The sequence below is a fragment of the Vanellus vanellus genome, assembly GCF_965231255.1.
Source record: "Vanellus vanellus genome assembly, chromosome: 13".
NCBI lineage: Eukaryota > Metazoa > Chordata > Aves > Charadriiformes > Charadriidae > Vanellus > Vanellus vanellus.
In genome coordinates, this window is record NC_138918.1 from 11,352,419 (window position 1) to 11,371,000 (window position 18,582).

At 37.3% G+C, this 18,582-nt stretch overlaps 1 protein-coding gene across 1 annotated transcript in view; it reads left to right on the forward strand.

Annotated features, from left to right (window-relative positions):
• Positions 1–18,258, forward strand: part of CLINT1 (clathrin interactor 1) — a 53,041-nt gene extending 34,783 nt beyond the window's left edge. Inside the window, exons 6-12 of the mRNA XM_082489928.1 lie at positions 275–449; positions 5,475–5,718; positions 6,249–6,330; positions 10,692–10,769; positions 14,764–15,059; positions 15,795–15,999; positions 16,495–18,258. Coding sequence (XP_082346054.1) covers positions 275–449; positions 5,475–5,718; positions 6,249–6,330; positions 10,692–10,769; positions 14,764–15,059; positions 15,795–15,999; positions 16,495–16,856 — 1,442 coding nt within the window. The 3' untranslated portion in view covers positions 16,857–18,258. The remainder of the gene's footprint in view (positions 1–274; positions 450–5,474; positions 5,719–6,248; positions 6,331–10,691; positions 10,770–14,763; positions 15,060–15,794; positions 16,000–16,494) is intronic.
• The last annotated feature ends 324 nt before the right edge of the window (positions 18,259–18,582 follow it).

The window sequence follows — 18,582 nt, forward strand, 5'->3', positions numbered from 1 at the left end:
CCTAATGTGCTGTGCTGTGCAGTGCATTAGGATTGTGTCATTGTCATAAACAAAAGTCTTTGAATCTGCATTTCTGCCACTTAATGATTGGCATTACATGCTGTGCCTTGCTCTAACAGTGTTGATTCAGCACTGTGGGAGCTTTCAGTTTGCTTTGAAAACTTGTAAGGTTTATGTATGTAGGGCAGGGGGGCTTGAGAGTGATTCCAAGAAGACCCCAGGCATTTTTTTTTCCTGTTATCTTTAGTGTTTCTTATCTTAATGCCTCACACAGGTGAAAGATACGATCCTGAGCCCAAGTCAAAATGGGATGAAGAATGGGATAAAAAAACAGCTTTTCCATTCAGCGATAAGTTAGGTGAGCTAAGCGACAAAATTGGAAGCACGATTGATGATACCATCAGCAAGTTCCGAAGGAAAGATAGAGAAGACTCTCCAGAAAGGTGCAGGTACTAGAGTTATATTAACATGAATTTGTTCTGTGAAATTGCTATTATAAAGTTCTTTGACATTGCTGATTATTAGTTACAATACTCTGCCATTCTTTTTGTCTGTATAGAAGCATGTTTGAGTTCAATACCTGCTTCCTGGACTTCTTATACACCTCTTACTGGCCTTGGGGAATAATGTAGCTCTGTCAATAGTTAACTGCTCTTGGCTGCCTTCCATTACCACCCCTAGCTTAGATAGCTGCTGGCAAAGCCATGAATTTGGCTGAAATTTCTGAAGCTTTTCCTTGTCTCAGCAATTCAGTGGTCATCTTTGTGCCAGCATCCTTGGGGCTGCTCTTTAATGCTACAGTTACCCTGAATGCTGAAGTGCCAAAGAAGAGGGAGATGTAAAATTGCTTAGACCTACCTTGACATGGTGCTGCTTGCCTGAACTGATCTTGGGAAGAACAAACTGCAGGTGACTTATTTCAATATTAAAAAAGTAGTCATCAATTTCGGTTGAACCTTCTCAAGAAACTTGTTGTATTTTACATCTGGCCATTATATTTTTTCAGTAAGGAAGAGAACCTACCCTGCTTTGCCTGCAGAAAGAACTTTAAATACATCACACTTCAACAGGTGCATTGAATTTTATTATCTGGAGATAAAATTCATACTTAACAGAATCTGAAATTGCTGTAGAGAAAGTGCTCAAGTATATTGAAATAATTCCCTTTTGGGAAACAACTTAAAATTCAAATTTGCACTGAGATTTGATTAATACTTTTTACAGGAATGTCTTCAGATACATTCACACACATTTCTATATATGTGTCTATAAAAATGCCAATGCATATGCACACACACGTATGTACTACAAAAGTCAAGCAATTTTGCATGGAAACAAGAAATAATTATAATGGTAGCATTTCTGAGGAGAAGGCAGTATGGTTGTCTTGCTAGGGCATTAATAAATCATAAAACTGGTATTCTTTGCACACATCAGGGTTCCCTCTTAGAACTTACTATCAATAGACTACAAAGAGAAGGGATCAGAAGAAAAGCAAACAATTTCAAATTTAACAATGGTATATTGGTATGTGCTTTGCTGTACTTACCTTTCAAAAGCAACTTGTCACATGACGTCTGTAAAGCTCACTATCCACATTTCATGTAGAGGGTGTGCAGGAAATATTTTTTATCTTATTTCCTTTGCTTTATTTCTGAATAGCTCCTGGTCTCTTGCTTGTGCTGATACAAAGTTTTGCACCTTCCAGTGTTTTAGACCTTCTCCAGTCTAATCTTTATAAAAAGCAACTTATTTTGAGGACTTCTCCACTGTACATCTCTACCCCAAGTTACAATGATCTTTTTCTCTGGCTAATACTACATTTTCCATCTTTGTTTTGGTCTTGTAACCCTTGTTAATTTTTTTCTTCCTTTTTTTTTTTTTTGTAAATGTCAGGTGTGGTATTTGTGTCAATTTATGAAAGTAATAAACTCGGGACTTGAAAGTAAAGGAGGATTATTTTTTTTGGACATAAATGAGCAAAACCAATTTGTAGTTGCAGGTTATACTGCCATAAGAAGGAATCCAGGTTGCAGCAGTATGGCTTCTCTTAACATTGCTTTGGCTACCAGCCTGAAATTTCCTTTTGGCTTCTCTTGGCATGGAAGGTACTTTATCAGAGAGGTGAAATAAAGGGGTTTCTTTCTACAGAAGGCGTCAAAGGATCTAAGAAGATTGAACTCAAGGTTATAGAATGTGTGTCTATTTATACTTTAAGATATTGTAAAACCAAACCTTTAAGTTCGTGTTATATTAACTGAATGCTGTATTCTCTATGAAGTTAAATATTGAAACTGAATAGAAACATGAACTTTTAATTATCATGTGACTTAAGCTCATAACAACATAACATTGTCTTATAAATGCTTCATGAAATCCATACATTTCTGTGTTTTCACCTCAGTGGGTTTTTTTTTCTTCTAAAACCCAAAAGAGAAGCCTCCGAAAACTTGCTAGTTTATTTGTAGCCTGCTGCTATATAATAACATTGAATTAAGTTGCCATTTTCCTTGGAAAAGTGACTAAATGGTGATACTCACTCAGCTGGCAAATCTGCTGTTGTTATGTTCTATTGTTTCTATCTTAATAGCTTTATAAATCATTATGACTCTAGTACTGTAAGTCCAATAAAGGTCTTGAAGCACAAAGAATAAATGTGACTTATACGTCTTCACAGTGGTTAATGGAATTTGGATGACACAATCTTTACTTCCAATATACACACCAGAGGAACTTGGCCAAACTTTTGGATTTCTGACTCTACTTACAAAGCTGGTAACTTGCATAGAAGAAGAAAAAACCCAACACTTAAAGTAACTAAGTACTTAACCTGTGGTATAGCTGGCTTGAGCTTCCAGTAGGTTTTGGTGAAACTGCAGTTCATGCGGCTCTGGTGAAGCCTAGTCTGTTTTTTTTTCTTTAGAGTTAAAACGTTAGTACTGCCGTGGGGGAATTGGATTCTTTTTTCCAGTAATATATGTCCTTGGAAGTAGAGAAGACCAGAAACGATACACCATGGGGTGGGAAAACCTCTGGTTTTCTTTCATAGTGCTTGTTTATTCTTGGATGAATAAAGCAATTGCTGCCCTGAGTCTAGCCTTGTGTGCTGAAGTTTTATTTTCTAACTTACCTGCAGATATACAGAGGTTCTTCTGAAATATTACACTTTTTTCATAAGAATTCTTAAACTCTGTCAATCCTTATTTCAGAAAGGTTGATGCAGGTAACAATGGAAAGGAAGCAAAACTTCTAGTACTCCTATAAAAGGATGCAACAGTTATGTTTAAAGGCAGCTTCCGCATAAAGGATGACTTTTGTAGCAGGGCGTAATTCAGATAATCTCAAACTACCAGTAAACTCTTTTATTGCCCTAGAGAACGTTGTTCAAAAAAAAACATAATAAAACCTGAAGGCAAAGAACCTGTATCCATACTTTGGTTTCTGGAAGTTGCAGCCATGTACTTCCTTTGCCAAAGTTTTTGGTTTTAATTATTTGGTACAATGCTAGCTATAATTTTTATTTTTAAGTTCATTCTGCAATTCTCAGATGGAGCACTGCAATTTTACTATTCTGAGCACAGTAAACACACTTGAAGGGAACATTAATCTAATGTTTCTTTTTCTTTTTTTTTTGTTAATGCGACCATTAAAGAAAAATAAAAAACAGATCTCCTGAGACAGTTTGGAAGCAGTACAGGTTGTCATAGAAAATTGAGTTTTATAATATTTGTCCTGCTTTCTGGCATATATCTTTGATTTCTTTTCTCAAAAGCTTTTAGACATTTATTTTGCTGTAGATCACCAAAGATTCTCACTTTTTTTCATTCCTACATTAGTGAGATTAATCTCTACCAGTTCTGTAGCAATAGCTCCAACTTTCACAGTTGTCAATCACTTCCTCAACCCACAGAATGTGTACATGGACTAGGTGGACTCCGTAGTGATGACAAGAAATACGTTGCAGCAGGTTTTAAGAGGCTGAGTCTTAGTTGTGTTTTTCCTGGTCTTAGATGCTTTTAACATGCCTCTAAAAGGCAACATCATTCCACACTCCTCCAGGGATTTTAGGATGTATGTACCATGTGTACCTTGCCGATGTGCACATGGGTCTTCTGTAGGGGCTTGTGTTAAAATCCTGGTGTCACAAATGAAAATGTGGTTAGTGGTGCCCTTTGTATTTGTGCACGTAGGTAGGCTATCTGCAGAAATCCAGGGCTGGAACAGTAGGCCTGTTGTTGCAGGTCGGGGTTGAAGTGCCGTGGAAGGATGAGGTTAGGTGATGCCATTTGAGCTCACTTGTCTGTGTAAGGCTGGCTCAAGCAAAGGCCAGTAGTCGCTGGGTTGGCCAGCAGCTATGAGATTTTTCTTTCAAAAATAAAACATTAAAAAAGGGAGCGAGCATTTATATTCAGTGATGTTAATGAATTGAGCCATCCCCAGTGGTGAGTAGGTAATAAGTGTAGAGGAAATGGCACATGCAATGTATTCCAAAAAGCCCACTATTGTTAACAGAGAACAAAGGCTACCCTCTAGAGTATATTGCAGTTACTGTCATATTCCCACTGACAAAGGGACAGCCTTTCTTAAATTTTGCAGTTTTAGTATTCTAATGCATTATTAAAATATAAAAACCTTCCACTTTCAATTATGTTGCTAAGGGAATTACTATTTCAAAATACATTTCGATATATTTAAGCTTTCTCTACAGCAATTTTCACTGTTATGTACAAATCTTATCTTGATAACAGGCAACATGACTGTTGGTGGGGGGCAATTGGTTTGTTTGTGAAAGACTTAAAATATAGCAGTAGAAAATGTAACAGATTAAACAAATATTACGCAGTGACATCTAAAAAGTTTTTGCCTAAGATGGTGACACTTTTGTTCCTTTACATTTTAAGACTAAATGCGTGTTCTCTGATAGAAAATGAATAGTGTCATTGCATAATTCTGTAAACATTCTTTTCCCACAAACATTTTAAAAACTATAAAAGCCTGTTTCTCTGGAAAGGAAAATGAGTTGAAACAGGAATGGAATTCTTGAATCTGAAAGATAGTACCTGTATTTGGTTCACTGCTTTCTGTCTCTTGGTGTAAGTACTGAGCAGACCTGCCAACTTAACTTTCCGTTGCTGAAGTGTTACATAATGTGTGGGGGAGTTCCTGTCAGAAGGTAATTAAATGTACTGGATTTAAACACTGATTTCCTATTATCCTTTGCTGTGGACTTGCAGTTAATGTTTAACAAAATAACTTGCTTTTCTTCATCGCTTTTGTACAATAGGTGCAATGCTGTGTTATGTAGATGTATTATGTAAGGGTAAAACATTTCCTTTCTCAAATGTAGGAAGAAGCAGTATTTTTATTATGAGCAATCTCTACAAGGAGCTCCGGTAACCACAAGTCTTGTGGCTTAAGCCAAATGCCTACTTAAGTCCATCATGAATGGTATTCCATTGCTTTTGTTTTTCTAGTGACAGTGATGAGGAAAAGTCAAGAAGAGGTAAATCTCCCAAAGCTGAATTTAAAGATGAAGAGGAGACTGTGACAACCAAACACATTCATATTACAGAAGCTACACAAACTACCACCACCAGACTCAAACGCACAGCAAATCCTTCAAAAACCATTGACTTGGGAGCAGCAGCACATTATACAGGGGATAAAGCAAGTCCAGAACAGAATGTTGCTGCTCATACTGCACAGCCAACAGCAAAGGTGAGACAGTGGAGCACAATAAAACATGACTTTGGAAACAGTTTTCTTCTAACCTCGGAGAAAATTTCTAGTCTAGGGTAGAATTTTTGTTATGCGGCCTTCAAGGAAACTATTTTATCAAAAATGTTGAATTGGGGTTTTCAAAGGCAGTGGAACAGTTTAATTACAGAATGCCTTTCTGTGTGATTGCTTTAAGATGTAGAATTTCTTTAAATGCACTCAATACCATGTTTTACTGTCATTGGGAAAGCCAAGATAAAATCTTGGCCTGAAGTGTGAAGGGTTCTCTGAACCTGCATGCTTATTGACAAGTTATCAAGTTCTTCAGTTATCAGAAAAAAAACCCTGAGCCACTAACTGGTCACTGTTTGATTTGAAATTTGACCAGGTTCTTGTGATTGTTGGCTTCAAAGACTAATCTGTCATCTCTCTAAAACCAAGCACCCAAAAGCCCCAGAAGACTTCTGAATGTCACTTAATATGAACAATGACATCATGAGATGAGATCTGTTGTGTGATTTCTTCTTCAGGCTTCTGTACCTTCTGGCAGCAAGTCATCTAATGACCTGGTTGATCTGTTGTTTGATGGAGCCAGCCAGCCGGTCTCAACAGGTAGGCACATTTTGGTTTTATCATCTTAATGCATATTTTGAACGATTTCTGGGGGATAAGCTTGTTGTTATATAGATAAAGTAGTAGATAAATTAAGAAATAAATACTCAAAAAATTTAGAGCTGTCTAGAACCCGTTTTAGCAAGGTACTGTATGTGCTATTGCATGGGACTAATAAATGTTAGCAACACAAAGATTAACTGCCAGATCAGTCTGTCAGAAACCTGTGTTTGTAATGCGGTTATTTATAATTAACTCTAAAAGCAAGTGCAATCCATTCACATTCCAGCATTTCTCATAGCGCAATTCCAAGGCTAGGCAGCTGGAGATGGATGATCTTCATATAAGCTTTCATTTAAAGTATATGGCAATCTTGTTTCTTTAGCTTATTTTGTCTTGGCACTTGGTTGATCCCCACCCTAATACCAAAAAGAAATTAACTTTTAAGTAAAATTATTCATTGTAAAACATGTTCCTTCACTCTCTAAATATGCAGTTGAATTATAAGTCCATTAACCTTCATATAGACTTACCTTTGCGCTCTCAAAATGTGGGTTCTTTTTAGGAGTGTGTTAAATTTAAGTCCATTGCATACAGGATTGATAGGGGAGTTCAGGGGTTTGGTGGTGTGCTTTCCAAAACTTAAAACTTTAAAGACTTGTTATTGTACTTACAGGTTCTTAATAGCGACAGTTTTAGTTGTGGCTAGCATGGAAGAGAAAAAGGACTTCCATGTACTTGTGGTCTAATGACACAGTTGGGAAAGAGTTAACTGTGGGCAGATTTTTTGTTTAAAGATCACTTTGAATATCAAATAAAATATAAGCATGTGCCTTTTCATAGGTAGAAACCTTTCATGTAACTGCTCTCCAGTACAAATAGGCAACTTCTCTTATTATAGATGGGATCATATTCACATTGCTTGTAGAAGTGTACGTATGTATCTTGGGGACTACAGATACTCAGTTCATTGTCATTTACATGTCACTATATTGTCATTTAAAGACAAAGTAAAATCGCAAGGGACTACCAAAAAATGGCAGTCCAGAGTGGCTGGAGCCCCACGTGTGTGGCAAAGTGGCTGCATTCATGCGTATATAAAGACTATTCTTAGTCACTTCTCTCTGAAGTTTTGCCACTTCTTGGTGTATTGTAGCAGGAACCCCTATAATATGTCACACTAGGGATTTTTATTATAATGTATGAGTAAAGCCAGTATTTTGAGCACTCTAACACAATTCCTTTAATCACTAGGCTACCAAAATGCTACCTCTGTAAGTGTTTAATAGAATATAAACTACATCAAAACTCTATTGGAGGGGAGGGAAATTGTCCTGGTAATTTAGTATCAGAGATCTGTCTCAATCTTTCCTTTCTTATTTTTGGTAGAGCTTTAAAACGGTTTGCTTTTATTTCTGGGAAAGTAAAGTTTGTATATCTGCTCTGAAAGATGTGTTAATGCCTCATGGTTAAGAAATAAAATTCATTTCATGCATCTGTTCTCTTACGCACAAATGCCCCCAAATTTAAGGAACAGTTATTTTGCATTATTTTCTATTTTAGTGACTTCGTATATAAAGGTGTTCATTGTACATTGGAGTTACCACAGTTATGTGGAATCTTTAAGATCCTGGATCACTACCGCTACCCCAAATCAATACTGAAACTTCTATCCGATTCTTATGGGAAAAGAGATTAGATCTCTTTTTTGGTTTTATTTATATACATATGTGTGTGTTAATGTGTAAAAACAAAATCAAGTTGAGACTAGATGTTTCTGCTTCAAAGTGAGCCTTCCTGTATTTCAAACAGAACTATGGCAGCTTCCGTATTATAGTGTATTTGAATCTTTCATCAGCTTGCTGCTTTGCTGTAGTGAGCCTTTTATATTTTTGCCTTTTGTCTTCTTTTTCCAAAGCAGCATTTAGAAATGGTGTTGAGAAGAGGCATATTACCAGCTGGTCCTGCTAAATAACCTCTTTGCTGACCTGGGAAGGCAGATGGAAAGGGTTCATTTGTAGTGACAGATCTCACATGGGAATCTTTGAGGATGGCTCATGTTGAGAAGATTAGCACTGTCCTTCACATGCAGGTCACTTGTTATGACCACTGTTCCTTGCAGCACAGGGTGTGGGAACATTCCCAGTGTCAGGCAAGACACAGGGAAAGGGTCAAATGCAGCCTTTGATCTATCCTGTGAAGGAACTGGCAGGGAAGTCATGTGAATTCAGGGAACTCGGAATTTGCTTATCTATGTATTTTCAGGTGCAGAGACATGGAAGCAGGTTGGTGAGGCTTGAGGGGTTACACATTACTAAAGCAACACAATTAGTACATGAGGGGGGGATGGTTGGTTGCCATAAAGGAGCAATCTGTTTGAGAAGATGTAGAATCTGTGGTTAAACCTGCTGGAAGTAATTTTTTGGTGTTACTGGAGGTGAGGTTCTTTAATCTTAGCTGGCAATACCTTTCTTTAGAGAGTTACTGCCATTCAGCTTAAGCTCTGCCACCTCTCTCTAGAACTCAGTTTCATCTGAAAACAGGCAATAGAGGTGGAGGAAAAGTTGACTTGTTGACTTGACTGAAAATGTTAAGGGGTTATTTTGGGTTTGAACCTACTTCTGGTTTTAAAATTAAATTAATCCCTAGATACTTTGTCAAACAGTCCAGGGATAATACGCATAGCATGAGAACATTGATTTTTTTAATTTTTTTTTTTTTTTGAGGATATGGTCAAGAGTGTCATCTGTGTTGCTCATTCTGAATATAAACTCTCAAACCATTAACCTGTTCTGAACTCTGTAAGGAAACGTGATGAAAAAAATGATTTGAAAATGTTGATTGCAGTAGGCACAGTAAACATGATCAGAACAGTTTTTTAGCTTGATATTTCGCTGGCTCATCTTACCCTGTTTCATTCTCAGGTTGCAGTCAGTATAAAACTTGTACTTATATGTAAGGTGCTTACTAGATCACTTCAGAATTTGTTGAAGAAATTTCTTAACTTTGTGTGAAATCTTCTCCCTCCTGAGAAAGTAGTAAAAGGATTTCAGTAGTACTATATTTCTGAAAATTCAAGAGAGACTATCCTTGCATTCTCTTCTCTTTATATCATATGCTACACGCTCAGCAAGAAAAGACATTTCCCCTTGGAAGAACAGTCGCCTTCCTGGCAATGTCTACAGTAAAATAACATTAAAAAGAAATACAAGTACACATGTATTAGAAAGTGAATGGTTCCTTTTATTACTACTAGCCATTTATTAAAAAGGAGATGGTTCTAGTTTAATTAACCCAGTTGAGAGTAGCAGATGGGGCAGAATGTCTTGCAGCGATAAGACAATTCAGAAATGGCACCAGATGTTGGAAGCTGTCCCTGGTGGTGTTTGAGTGCAGCACAGATGTTCCAGTCCCACCTGGCTAGTTTCTAAGCACTGCAGGCTAAGCAGCTGTGATGTAACCTATATAATGTACGCATAACACTAAAAGCAAAATAATTGAGCTGCTGCAGCTTCTTCTAAGGGTGGGACTGCTTGGAGGTGAAATCTTTGAGGACAAACAAATAAGGTCAACTTCTTAGCTTTCTCAGGTCAGTGGAATACCTACTTAAAAGCAGTATCAAGGATAATTGGATGATTTTTTTTTTTGTAAACTACTTTGTTGTTTATTTAAAAAAAAAAAGGCAGCTTTCCAATATGGTTCCTGAATCTTCCTTCTGTTTTCATATCTTGGCTGCATTTTTTAGTGAAAAATTGTTACTATGCTGTATTGAGAAGTGAATAATTTATATGCTGCATACAAATGTCTGGTTGGAAAAGTTAATGTTCCTGCTGTAGAAAGGAAGCAAACTTACAAAAAACTGAGCGCAAATGCAAGCTCTGTCCTTGAGAGCCCAATTCAAGATCATTGCAGAATCATTCATGCTTTAAGTAACACAAAAACTAAATATAACGCGACATGTAATTTTTCATAGTAAGCATAATAAATTAACTTTTATACAATAAGAATATTTGGGTTTTATATATTACGCTTGGAAAGTTTTAATTTTACAAACTGCCAAACTAGTAGCATCCCTCACTAGTTAAAAACTTGTTAACCTTTTTAATCTCTCAATTTATTTTTAGAGATAGCAAAAACTTGTGTCTGCAAGGCAGTTGGAAGTAATCCAGTTTATTGTTGCTCGGGCTTGTATAAATATAGTATGGTGATGAACAGGAAAAACAGTGCTGACTTAGGGAGCAGAATCAATAAATCCATCTTGCCAAATACAGAACAGCTTTTCTTCATAAATCCCACATGTGATTGTTGCAATGGATCTTTGCACAATCCTGTAACAGCATTTGGCTTCCTTCTGTTTCTAGGTGGATCAACTGACCCATTTGGAGGATTTGCTGATTTTAGTTCAGCTGCTGCTTCAGCAAGTTTCCCATCATCGCAAGGTAGGATTAATTTACAGATTGAAATGCTGTTTAAGGGCAGAAAGAGGGGAAGAGATGCCACATGGTGTAATGGAAAGTCACTTCCCTTTCCAGGGAAAACTATGTTTGTGTAACTGGACCACAAGTGCTATATTGAGTAAGGAAGGTATCTACTGTCTGGCACTGCGCGTGTCTGGACCTGAAGCTTTTCATGAAATTTATTTCAGAAAAATGTTAGTAGGAGTTACAATTATATCACTGTTCATCTAATAATACAATATAAGCACATAATAAGACTTAAAACATAGCTCCAAGTCTGATCTTGAAATGCACTGAAAAAAGATGTGACTTCTGGAGTGGGAAAGTAAAACCTGAAATAAACAAGTGTGGGTCTAAATGCTGGCTGAAGAGTGCTCACTAAACAATTAAAAAAAGAGCTAGCACATCCCAGTCTTGCAATTGTGGGCAAGGAGCTGTATTAATTGGAGTTCTACAGTGATGAATGCTTCAAGATGACAGTATTTGTGTTTCAAAAATGATTGGAAAATTGGCTGCAGTGATAGGACCATTCACATTATTAATCATCATAGTCTTCCCAGTATTTTATGTAAGGTTATTAAACTATTTTATTTGCAGTAAAAAGCAGTCATTTTTCTAATATTTCAACTAACAGTTTGCAAGTTTTTCAGATAAAGGGAGGTATTAAATAATTAAAAAAGAAAAGTTAACTGCTGTGGCAGGATAAAAAGACTTGCGTGAAGTGCTTGATAATCTGCTTTGCTTCCTTGTGACAATGCCGTGACCTGAGAAGTTGTTAGAAAGGTTTTATGCTGCTGTTTGTAGTTTCCAGACGTGTGCAGAGGGTCCAGATCAGTCTTACAAACTTTAATGTTATGGGCAGGACAATAAATTGAATAAGTTGAAGGAAACCAAAAGATGGGATCATGTACAATGGAAAATAGCAGCCCACCTGTGCTAGAAAAATCAGACTCCCTGAAGATGTCTTCAGCTCTCACCTGTCTCCTAAGATTAAAAAAAAAAAAAGTCTGTAATTGTTTAGAGAGACACAATATGTTGGCCTTGTCAGATGGCATAATGACAATGGCAATTTCCAAATCTTCCAGTGGTGTTTGGGTTACTGTTGGAAGGCCTGGTGTGCTGGAGAATTTAGTCAAGTTATGTCTTCCATACACAGTACAACGTCACCGATGGCTTTTGAAGTTGCATATATGCATTTGTGGGATGAAGCTGACCAACACTTTATTTTGGCTGTAACAATTTGTTACAGTCTTTTTTCCCTTTTAGGAGAAACCTATTAAATAAAAGATATCTAGATCTTGCTTAAGTCAGGCATGAACAAGATCCTGCCAATCACAGGAGCAAGATTTTAGTAATGCTTGCTGGAACAGTACTCGCTTTTGCCCTTGCCTGGTTGCATGGCATGCAGGTTAGAGCCATCATATGTCCATATGGCTGGCCTTGTGCATATGCAATCATTTTGCATGCAAGCATGCAAGCTATTACATAGACATACCCACCATCTGAAAAAAGTTTCCCTTAAAATTGGACTTAAAAAAAAAAAAAATATGCTGGGAAGCCACCTAAACCAATAAACTTCCTTTTGGTGGAGTGTTTTTGGGAGCCTAAGTTGCTACTCAGACAGGACAGTGCTGCAAACAAACACGTGTGGAGCGAGCTGGCTGGCTAAGTTTTGTGAATTTAATTTGGGCAGTAGTGGTATTTGTGACTGGGGGTTCTCAGCCAGGGTGTAGGATTAAGTCCAAAATGAGAAAAGAATAGCAAAGAGGTTGATCAGTAAATCTACCTGCGAGCCAGTTTTTTGTCAGCATCTTTGTATCTCCTCCTTTATTTTACTCTGTTAATAAAGCTGTACTGGGCATGGATTAGTTAATACACCTTTAATTTGCTTGGCAGGAAAGAACTGCTCTAATTTTTTTTTTTTTTTTTACAGACTTTCTTAGTCAAAACCAAGTTGTTTTGCAAACACAAAGCCGCCTACTATGCAAATAATTTCTGTGTTAATACAGTCTAAATTGATACAATCCTTTATCTGCATTAACATGATTAATCTATTCCAATCACCATTATGCAAGGGACAAGGAGTCCTGTGAAATGATTAATCATTCCTGAACAGCGTAAGCCCCTCTAGAAATCTTTTCCTTCTTGATTAATCATCTTTGAAGTTCTACTGAAGGGGCAAAACCTTATCCCTTTTACCCCCACTTCCATTATTGGTGCTCAGTGCACAGGTCTGAACATAGAAGGAGCACACTCAGCATTTGCTTATCTATCAGGAATATTTAAAGTAGGTTTTAATTTTTAATATGTAGTACTAATTGAAACATTCTAATATAGCCCCTCTTCATGAGGGAGATCAAAGCAAATGTTCTAGTAAGGCCCTAAGCTAATGAATATTAGTGCACTTCCTGCACTGAAGTTGTTGGCACTACTTGGATTTTTGTGAACAGATTTACTCTCCTACTATTCTTTAAATTCTAATGTATTGGTAAATATAAAGATGACTAAAGGTTGAAGGTGTATGTTGCTAAATATTTACATGGAGTATAAATACTACTGTAATTACCTTTGAGTGAGTTGTAGAAAATGGCTCTGGCTGGCCATTACAGAACTAGCCACTGTATAGGTTAGGAAGTGGAAACTGGCACTAGATTCATGGACCCCAGCTTGACGTGTCTGTCTTCATTTGCTCATCTAAAGAAATTCAAGGGATGATTTAATTGTTCATTAGAACTCAAAGTTCATTTCATATGGCAGAGACATTGCTTGTGACTTAGCTGAAGTACCAAAAGTACGTCAGTGACATAATCAAAAAGCTGACCTGTACAGTGGCTCAAACTTGGAACACAATTCACTATGCAGCAGTGAGAGATGTTTAAATGGCATTGCTTTATTTTTAGCGTCTCCTGTAGATGTTTTTGTAAGCTTTTCTTCCCCTATCACTCCTGTGAAGTAACCCTTTTCTTGTTAATAGAAAAATATGTGTCTTTAAGGGAGATGACATCTCTTCCCACTTGACTCAAAGGTTATGACATGTTCTCAGTTCACTGGTTTGTGTCTCTGGACATCTGTGATCCTGAAATAGGTACCCGAGCTGTTGTATATTATAACAGCTTATACTATTAGGCTTTTCACAGTAAGATACAGAGAGCACTGTAAGTTGCAGTGTTTTGACTTAAATGCTTGTCTACAAAAACCCTGGTGTGTTGAAATGAAATCAAGGTCAAGTGATGAACTAAGAGTTCAGCAAAGCTTCTGCTGAGAGATTTGCTAGATTCAAGACTGAATTTCTGTTTCACGCCAAGGCTCAAGAATCGAATGTAGAAAACTTCATGTGTCCTACATGAGTACTTCATGGGATGGGAATATATTATTCCTCATCACCTCAAATAAGAATTCCCTGGCAACCTGCATTCAAAGTTCTGGTTTTTATTCCCTTCAGCATTCTTTTAGACAAAGAGCTACTAATTGTATATAACCAAATTTTGAAGTACTCGTCTCTGTTTTATCATGATGGGATTTGCTTTATCAGGTGGCTCATTCCTGACAACTGTTGTCTCGGCAAATACCAGAGTGACAAGATAGAAAGTTGATAAATATTATCAAAGTTCTAGGTGTTGTTTTGACTAGAGCCACCAATCTACACTGAAGTTATCTTTCAGTCATATCTCCACTAAAGAAAACCTGTCCCTACTTGTCTTGCATCCACAGGTGACATGTTATCAAACATTCTTCTCCTTTCAGTGCATGGGTGTTTCATATTTCCTTTGCTACCTTGTTAAAATTGTTGGAATATTCATGAGAGGGAATGATGTCCAGATGGAGGTTCTACCTGCAGATGTTAATCTGGACGGACACAGATCAGCTCTCATTTGTTTCAGTTCATGGAATATGGCATTTGCTCAGTGCCTGTCTCCAACTCTTCTGTCTGTCTTCTCTCTGTCTTCCTTCCTCTGTACTGTTGCTTTTCCTACAGGTACAGCGACAAGTGGAAATGGAGACTTTGGTGACTGGAGTGCCTTCAACCAAGCTTCTCCTTGTCCCAGTGCTTCGTCTGGAGAGCTCTTCAGCGGCACGGCACAGCAGCCAGCTATAGAGCTTTTCAGTAGCTCACAGCCAGCTTCTGGCCAGCCTCCAGCTGCTTCAAATTCTACTGATCTTTTTGATTTGATGGGCCCCTCTCAGACAACCATGACCTCTTCACTAAGTATGAATTTCTCTATGATGAATTCCAATACTGTGGGCATCAACTTACCCATGTCAAGGTCACAGGTATGCTGGTACTTGTACAGTTTGCTAATGACCTTCCTCAATTAATCTTTTGCCGCCTTCTTAATTGCTACATTGAAAATGAATCTATTCCATTCCTGGAATCCATACCTACTCACTCAGATGTTGTGATCAGCATTTTGTAAGAAAGTTTTGTCCAAAAATGTTTGAGTAACCTCCTAAAAAAGAAAGGTGTTAAACGTTCTTGAAAAGCCTCCTTCTGTAAGATAGTCTTCTCTGAGAGGGTAGTTATTGTTCTGTGAAGTGTTGCTGCTTTGTTGGGGAAGATGAGGTTGATGATATTTTAAACCTTAAAGCCATCCTCCATAGAATGTTACAGGCTTCCAGCCTGAAGTAGATGGAGGTGAGGACTGGTCTGTTCTCCAAAACACAGAAGTGCCTGCTTCAGTGGAGAGTGTTTTTTGAAACTATATCAGGTCAACTTGATTTAAGGAGTAAAAAATCAGGATGTTTGAGTGCAAAACTTGACTGCAAATTGTCACTGTCATTCCACATATTGATATGGGAGCTTAATGCTACCTTAGAAAATACTCTTTTAACCCATTCTAATGGTGCAACAGTGTTATGGCAACACTGCTTTGGAAGAGCTAAAGTTCATGGCTAAAAATCTCATTGGCTTTTTATTGCCTTCCATGGAAAAATTAACTCTTGTTGTTTACTCCTAATTCCTATTGGTAAACTGTTTCAAGTGTATCCCAACAAACTTTTCTTTTTTAGCCTCTGCAAAGCGTGAATGCTATGATGCCGAAGTCTAACCCTCTTTATAATGCAACCACAGAGATGGTCCAGAAGAATGCAAGCAAAACTCTACCTTCAACTTGGTCAGATCCCAGTGTAAATATCAGTTTGGACAATTTAGTACCTGGGATGCAGCCTTCCAAACCCCAGCAGCCATCGCTTAATGCCATGATGCAGCAACAGAGTAAGTGATTATTGCACTGTGTTGCTTGCACAGTGGGCCCTGTATGTGTTTAGTAGGTTGTGCTTGAGTTGGAGTATTCTGTCGATTACTGTTTTCCTATGTTTAGTCATAACTGTTTCTTAAACAATTGCAATGGTTCTGATGCAAGTGGTATTGTCTAAATGGAGACTGACACACTTGGAAGCTTGTATCTGTGCATGGGTTTACTGTAGAGTTTGCACCATTGCTGTATCTTGATTTCAGGCTTCCTAATTTCTAAAACTTCTCTAGAATATGCACAGTAGCACGTATTGTTATAAAATGCTATTTAAAACTCTTACAAAAATTCTTCTGAATATTCACACAGAAAATCAGGAAATGACCAAAATGGCTACATTTTTGGCCGTCGTATCTTTGTTCACAGCAGTTACCACATAAGTTTCTTAAAATACATGAGCACGTCTAGCATCAGATTCTGGTTAATGATTTTGTTGCATTCTGTTCTCTTTTTTGCAGATATGCAACAACCTATGAATGTCATGACTCAAAACTTTGCAGCCGTGAACCTCAATCCTCAGCCTAACATGATGCCTGTTCGACCCCAGACAAGCCCATTGATGGGAGGGCCCATCTCTGTGGGGATGGGAATGCCCAGTGTGATGTCAGGTACGATGGGAATGACCTCCATGGGACCCACGCCTATGGTGAACCAGGGAGTGATGGGAATGAACATGAACATGGGAGTTCCAGCTACAGGAATGGGTTTGACAGGCACAATAGGAATGGGGGTACCCAATATGGCAATGACCTCTCTGACTCCTGGGACTGTACAACCCAAGCAAGATGCCTTTGCAAATTTTGCCAATTTTAGCAAATAAAGATTGTAAAAATAAATAAATAAAATGAAATAAAGGGGCAGACTGAATGAAGGATTTTTAGCTGCACAAATATAGCTGGAGAAGGGGTGGAAAACACTGATCAATACCCTTTTTTTTTTTTTTTTCCTTTATCAGTTAAAGTGTCTACATAAAGAACCAAAAGCTATTTTCTAAGTGTTGAAATAACTAGTGTTCAAATTCTGGAGAGGAGAAGGGTTCTTCTGAGGAATGTATTAGATGATTTTGCAAAGTAATTTGTATTAGACCATCAAAAAACCTTTCCTACATTGAAGAACCAATTTTAACTTTGAAACTTGATGGAAGACTGGAATGGGGGTTGGGTAAAAATGTTTGAATCTAATTTTATACTTTTCTTTTTTCTTGAAGAGCTTGACTTTCTTTCCCCCCCTCTCCCTGATCGCATTGTCATAGTTGGATCATTCCTTTTACTACCACTGAGTCCACAATTGAAGTCACACAAGTACTATGATCAGTTTTTTATAAGAATATATATTTTTGTCCAAAAAATGGCTTACATATGTGATTATGGCTAATTCAAAGGGACCTGGAATGTATATATACTTTTGCTAATATTCCAGCCACACTGCTGTATTACCCAAATTTTTATTGTCAAAATCCTGTCTCAGCAATGTGGTGATCAACAGATTTTTGGGGTCTTAACATGCTTCTGTTGTTACAACTGATATCCAGGGCAAGTCTGGGAGAAGCTTTATCCAAGACTGCTGGAAGGTTTCCTTTCAGAAAACTCCAGAAAATGCACTTTCTTGCAGTTCTTTTACAGTGGCACTTGGCATCCTTTGTACCACCAATATCCCTATGGAGCCACTGGTTTAGGGCATCAGCAGCAGTCAAAAGGCAAAAATATTTATATTTTGCATCATTACAAAAAAATAGCAAGGTTAATTACACTTAAGTTATGTAAATCTATAACCCTACCTAATCCAACACCATTGAATCTTAGCTTTTATACAACATTTGGTGATTCTTTTGTGTAAATATGGCACTAGCAGCTGTGGAATCCAATAGAGGAGTAAAAAAAAAAATATATATTAATAAAGGAAACCTGTAGCAGTCAAAGATTTTACTGATTTACTGAAAACAAAAGAATGAATTAAGGTTTTGGGGTTTTTTGTTTTTCCTTCTGTAATCCTGCATTTAAGTTCACATGAATCATGATTCTAGAATCTGGAATACAAAGATATTGTTATATTCACAAGCTGGGAATATTGTTAAGAATAAGCACTATACTATAGGTATGAAATTTACTGCCTCCCTTTTCTTATGTTGGATTTCTTTTTTATTATTAAATTGATAAAACTTTGTTTCCATTGTATTCATAATGTTCTGTTATACATAACATTAAAATGTTCATTAAAATCAATGTTGGGCTGCTTTTCCTTTCATTCCATTTGACGTTTATGAGAGCATTTGGGAAAAAAAATAATTATAATTTGGGCAAAGTAATTTTTATAAATAATTTAAAATTGTTTAATGACTTCTTATCTGAAGCCTTTCCTATCTGGCTCTACTGTTAGGAATTAAAAATGAAGCAGGCAAGATATCCTGACCCACTCCAGCCTTGCTAATGCTCCATCTACAACATTTCTAATTAGGCAGAAATTCATGTACTTCAGCTAAGTGGTAATGAAAAGTGATTCATTTGCTGAATAAGAGATGAGAGTGAGTGTAATTAGCTGACTGCGGT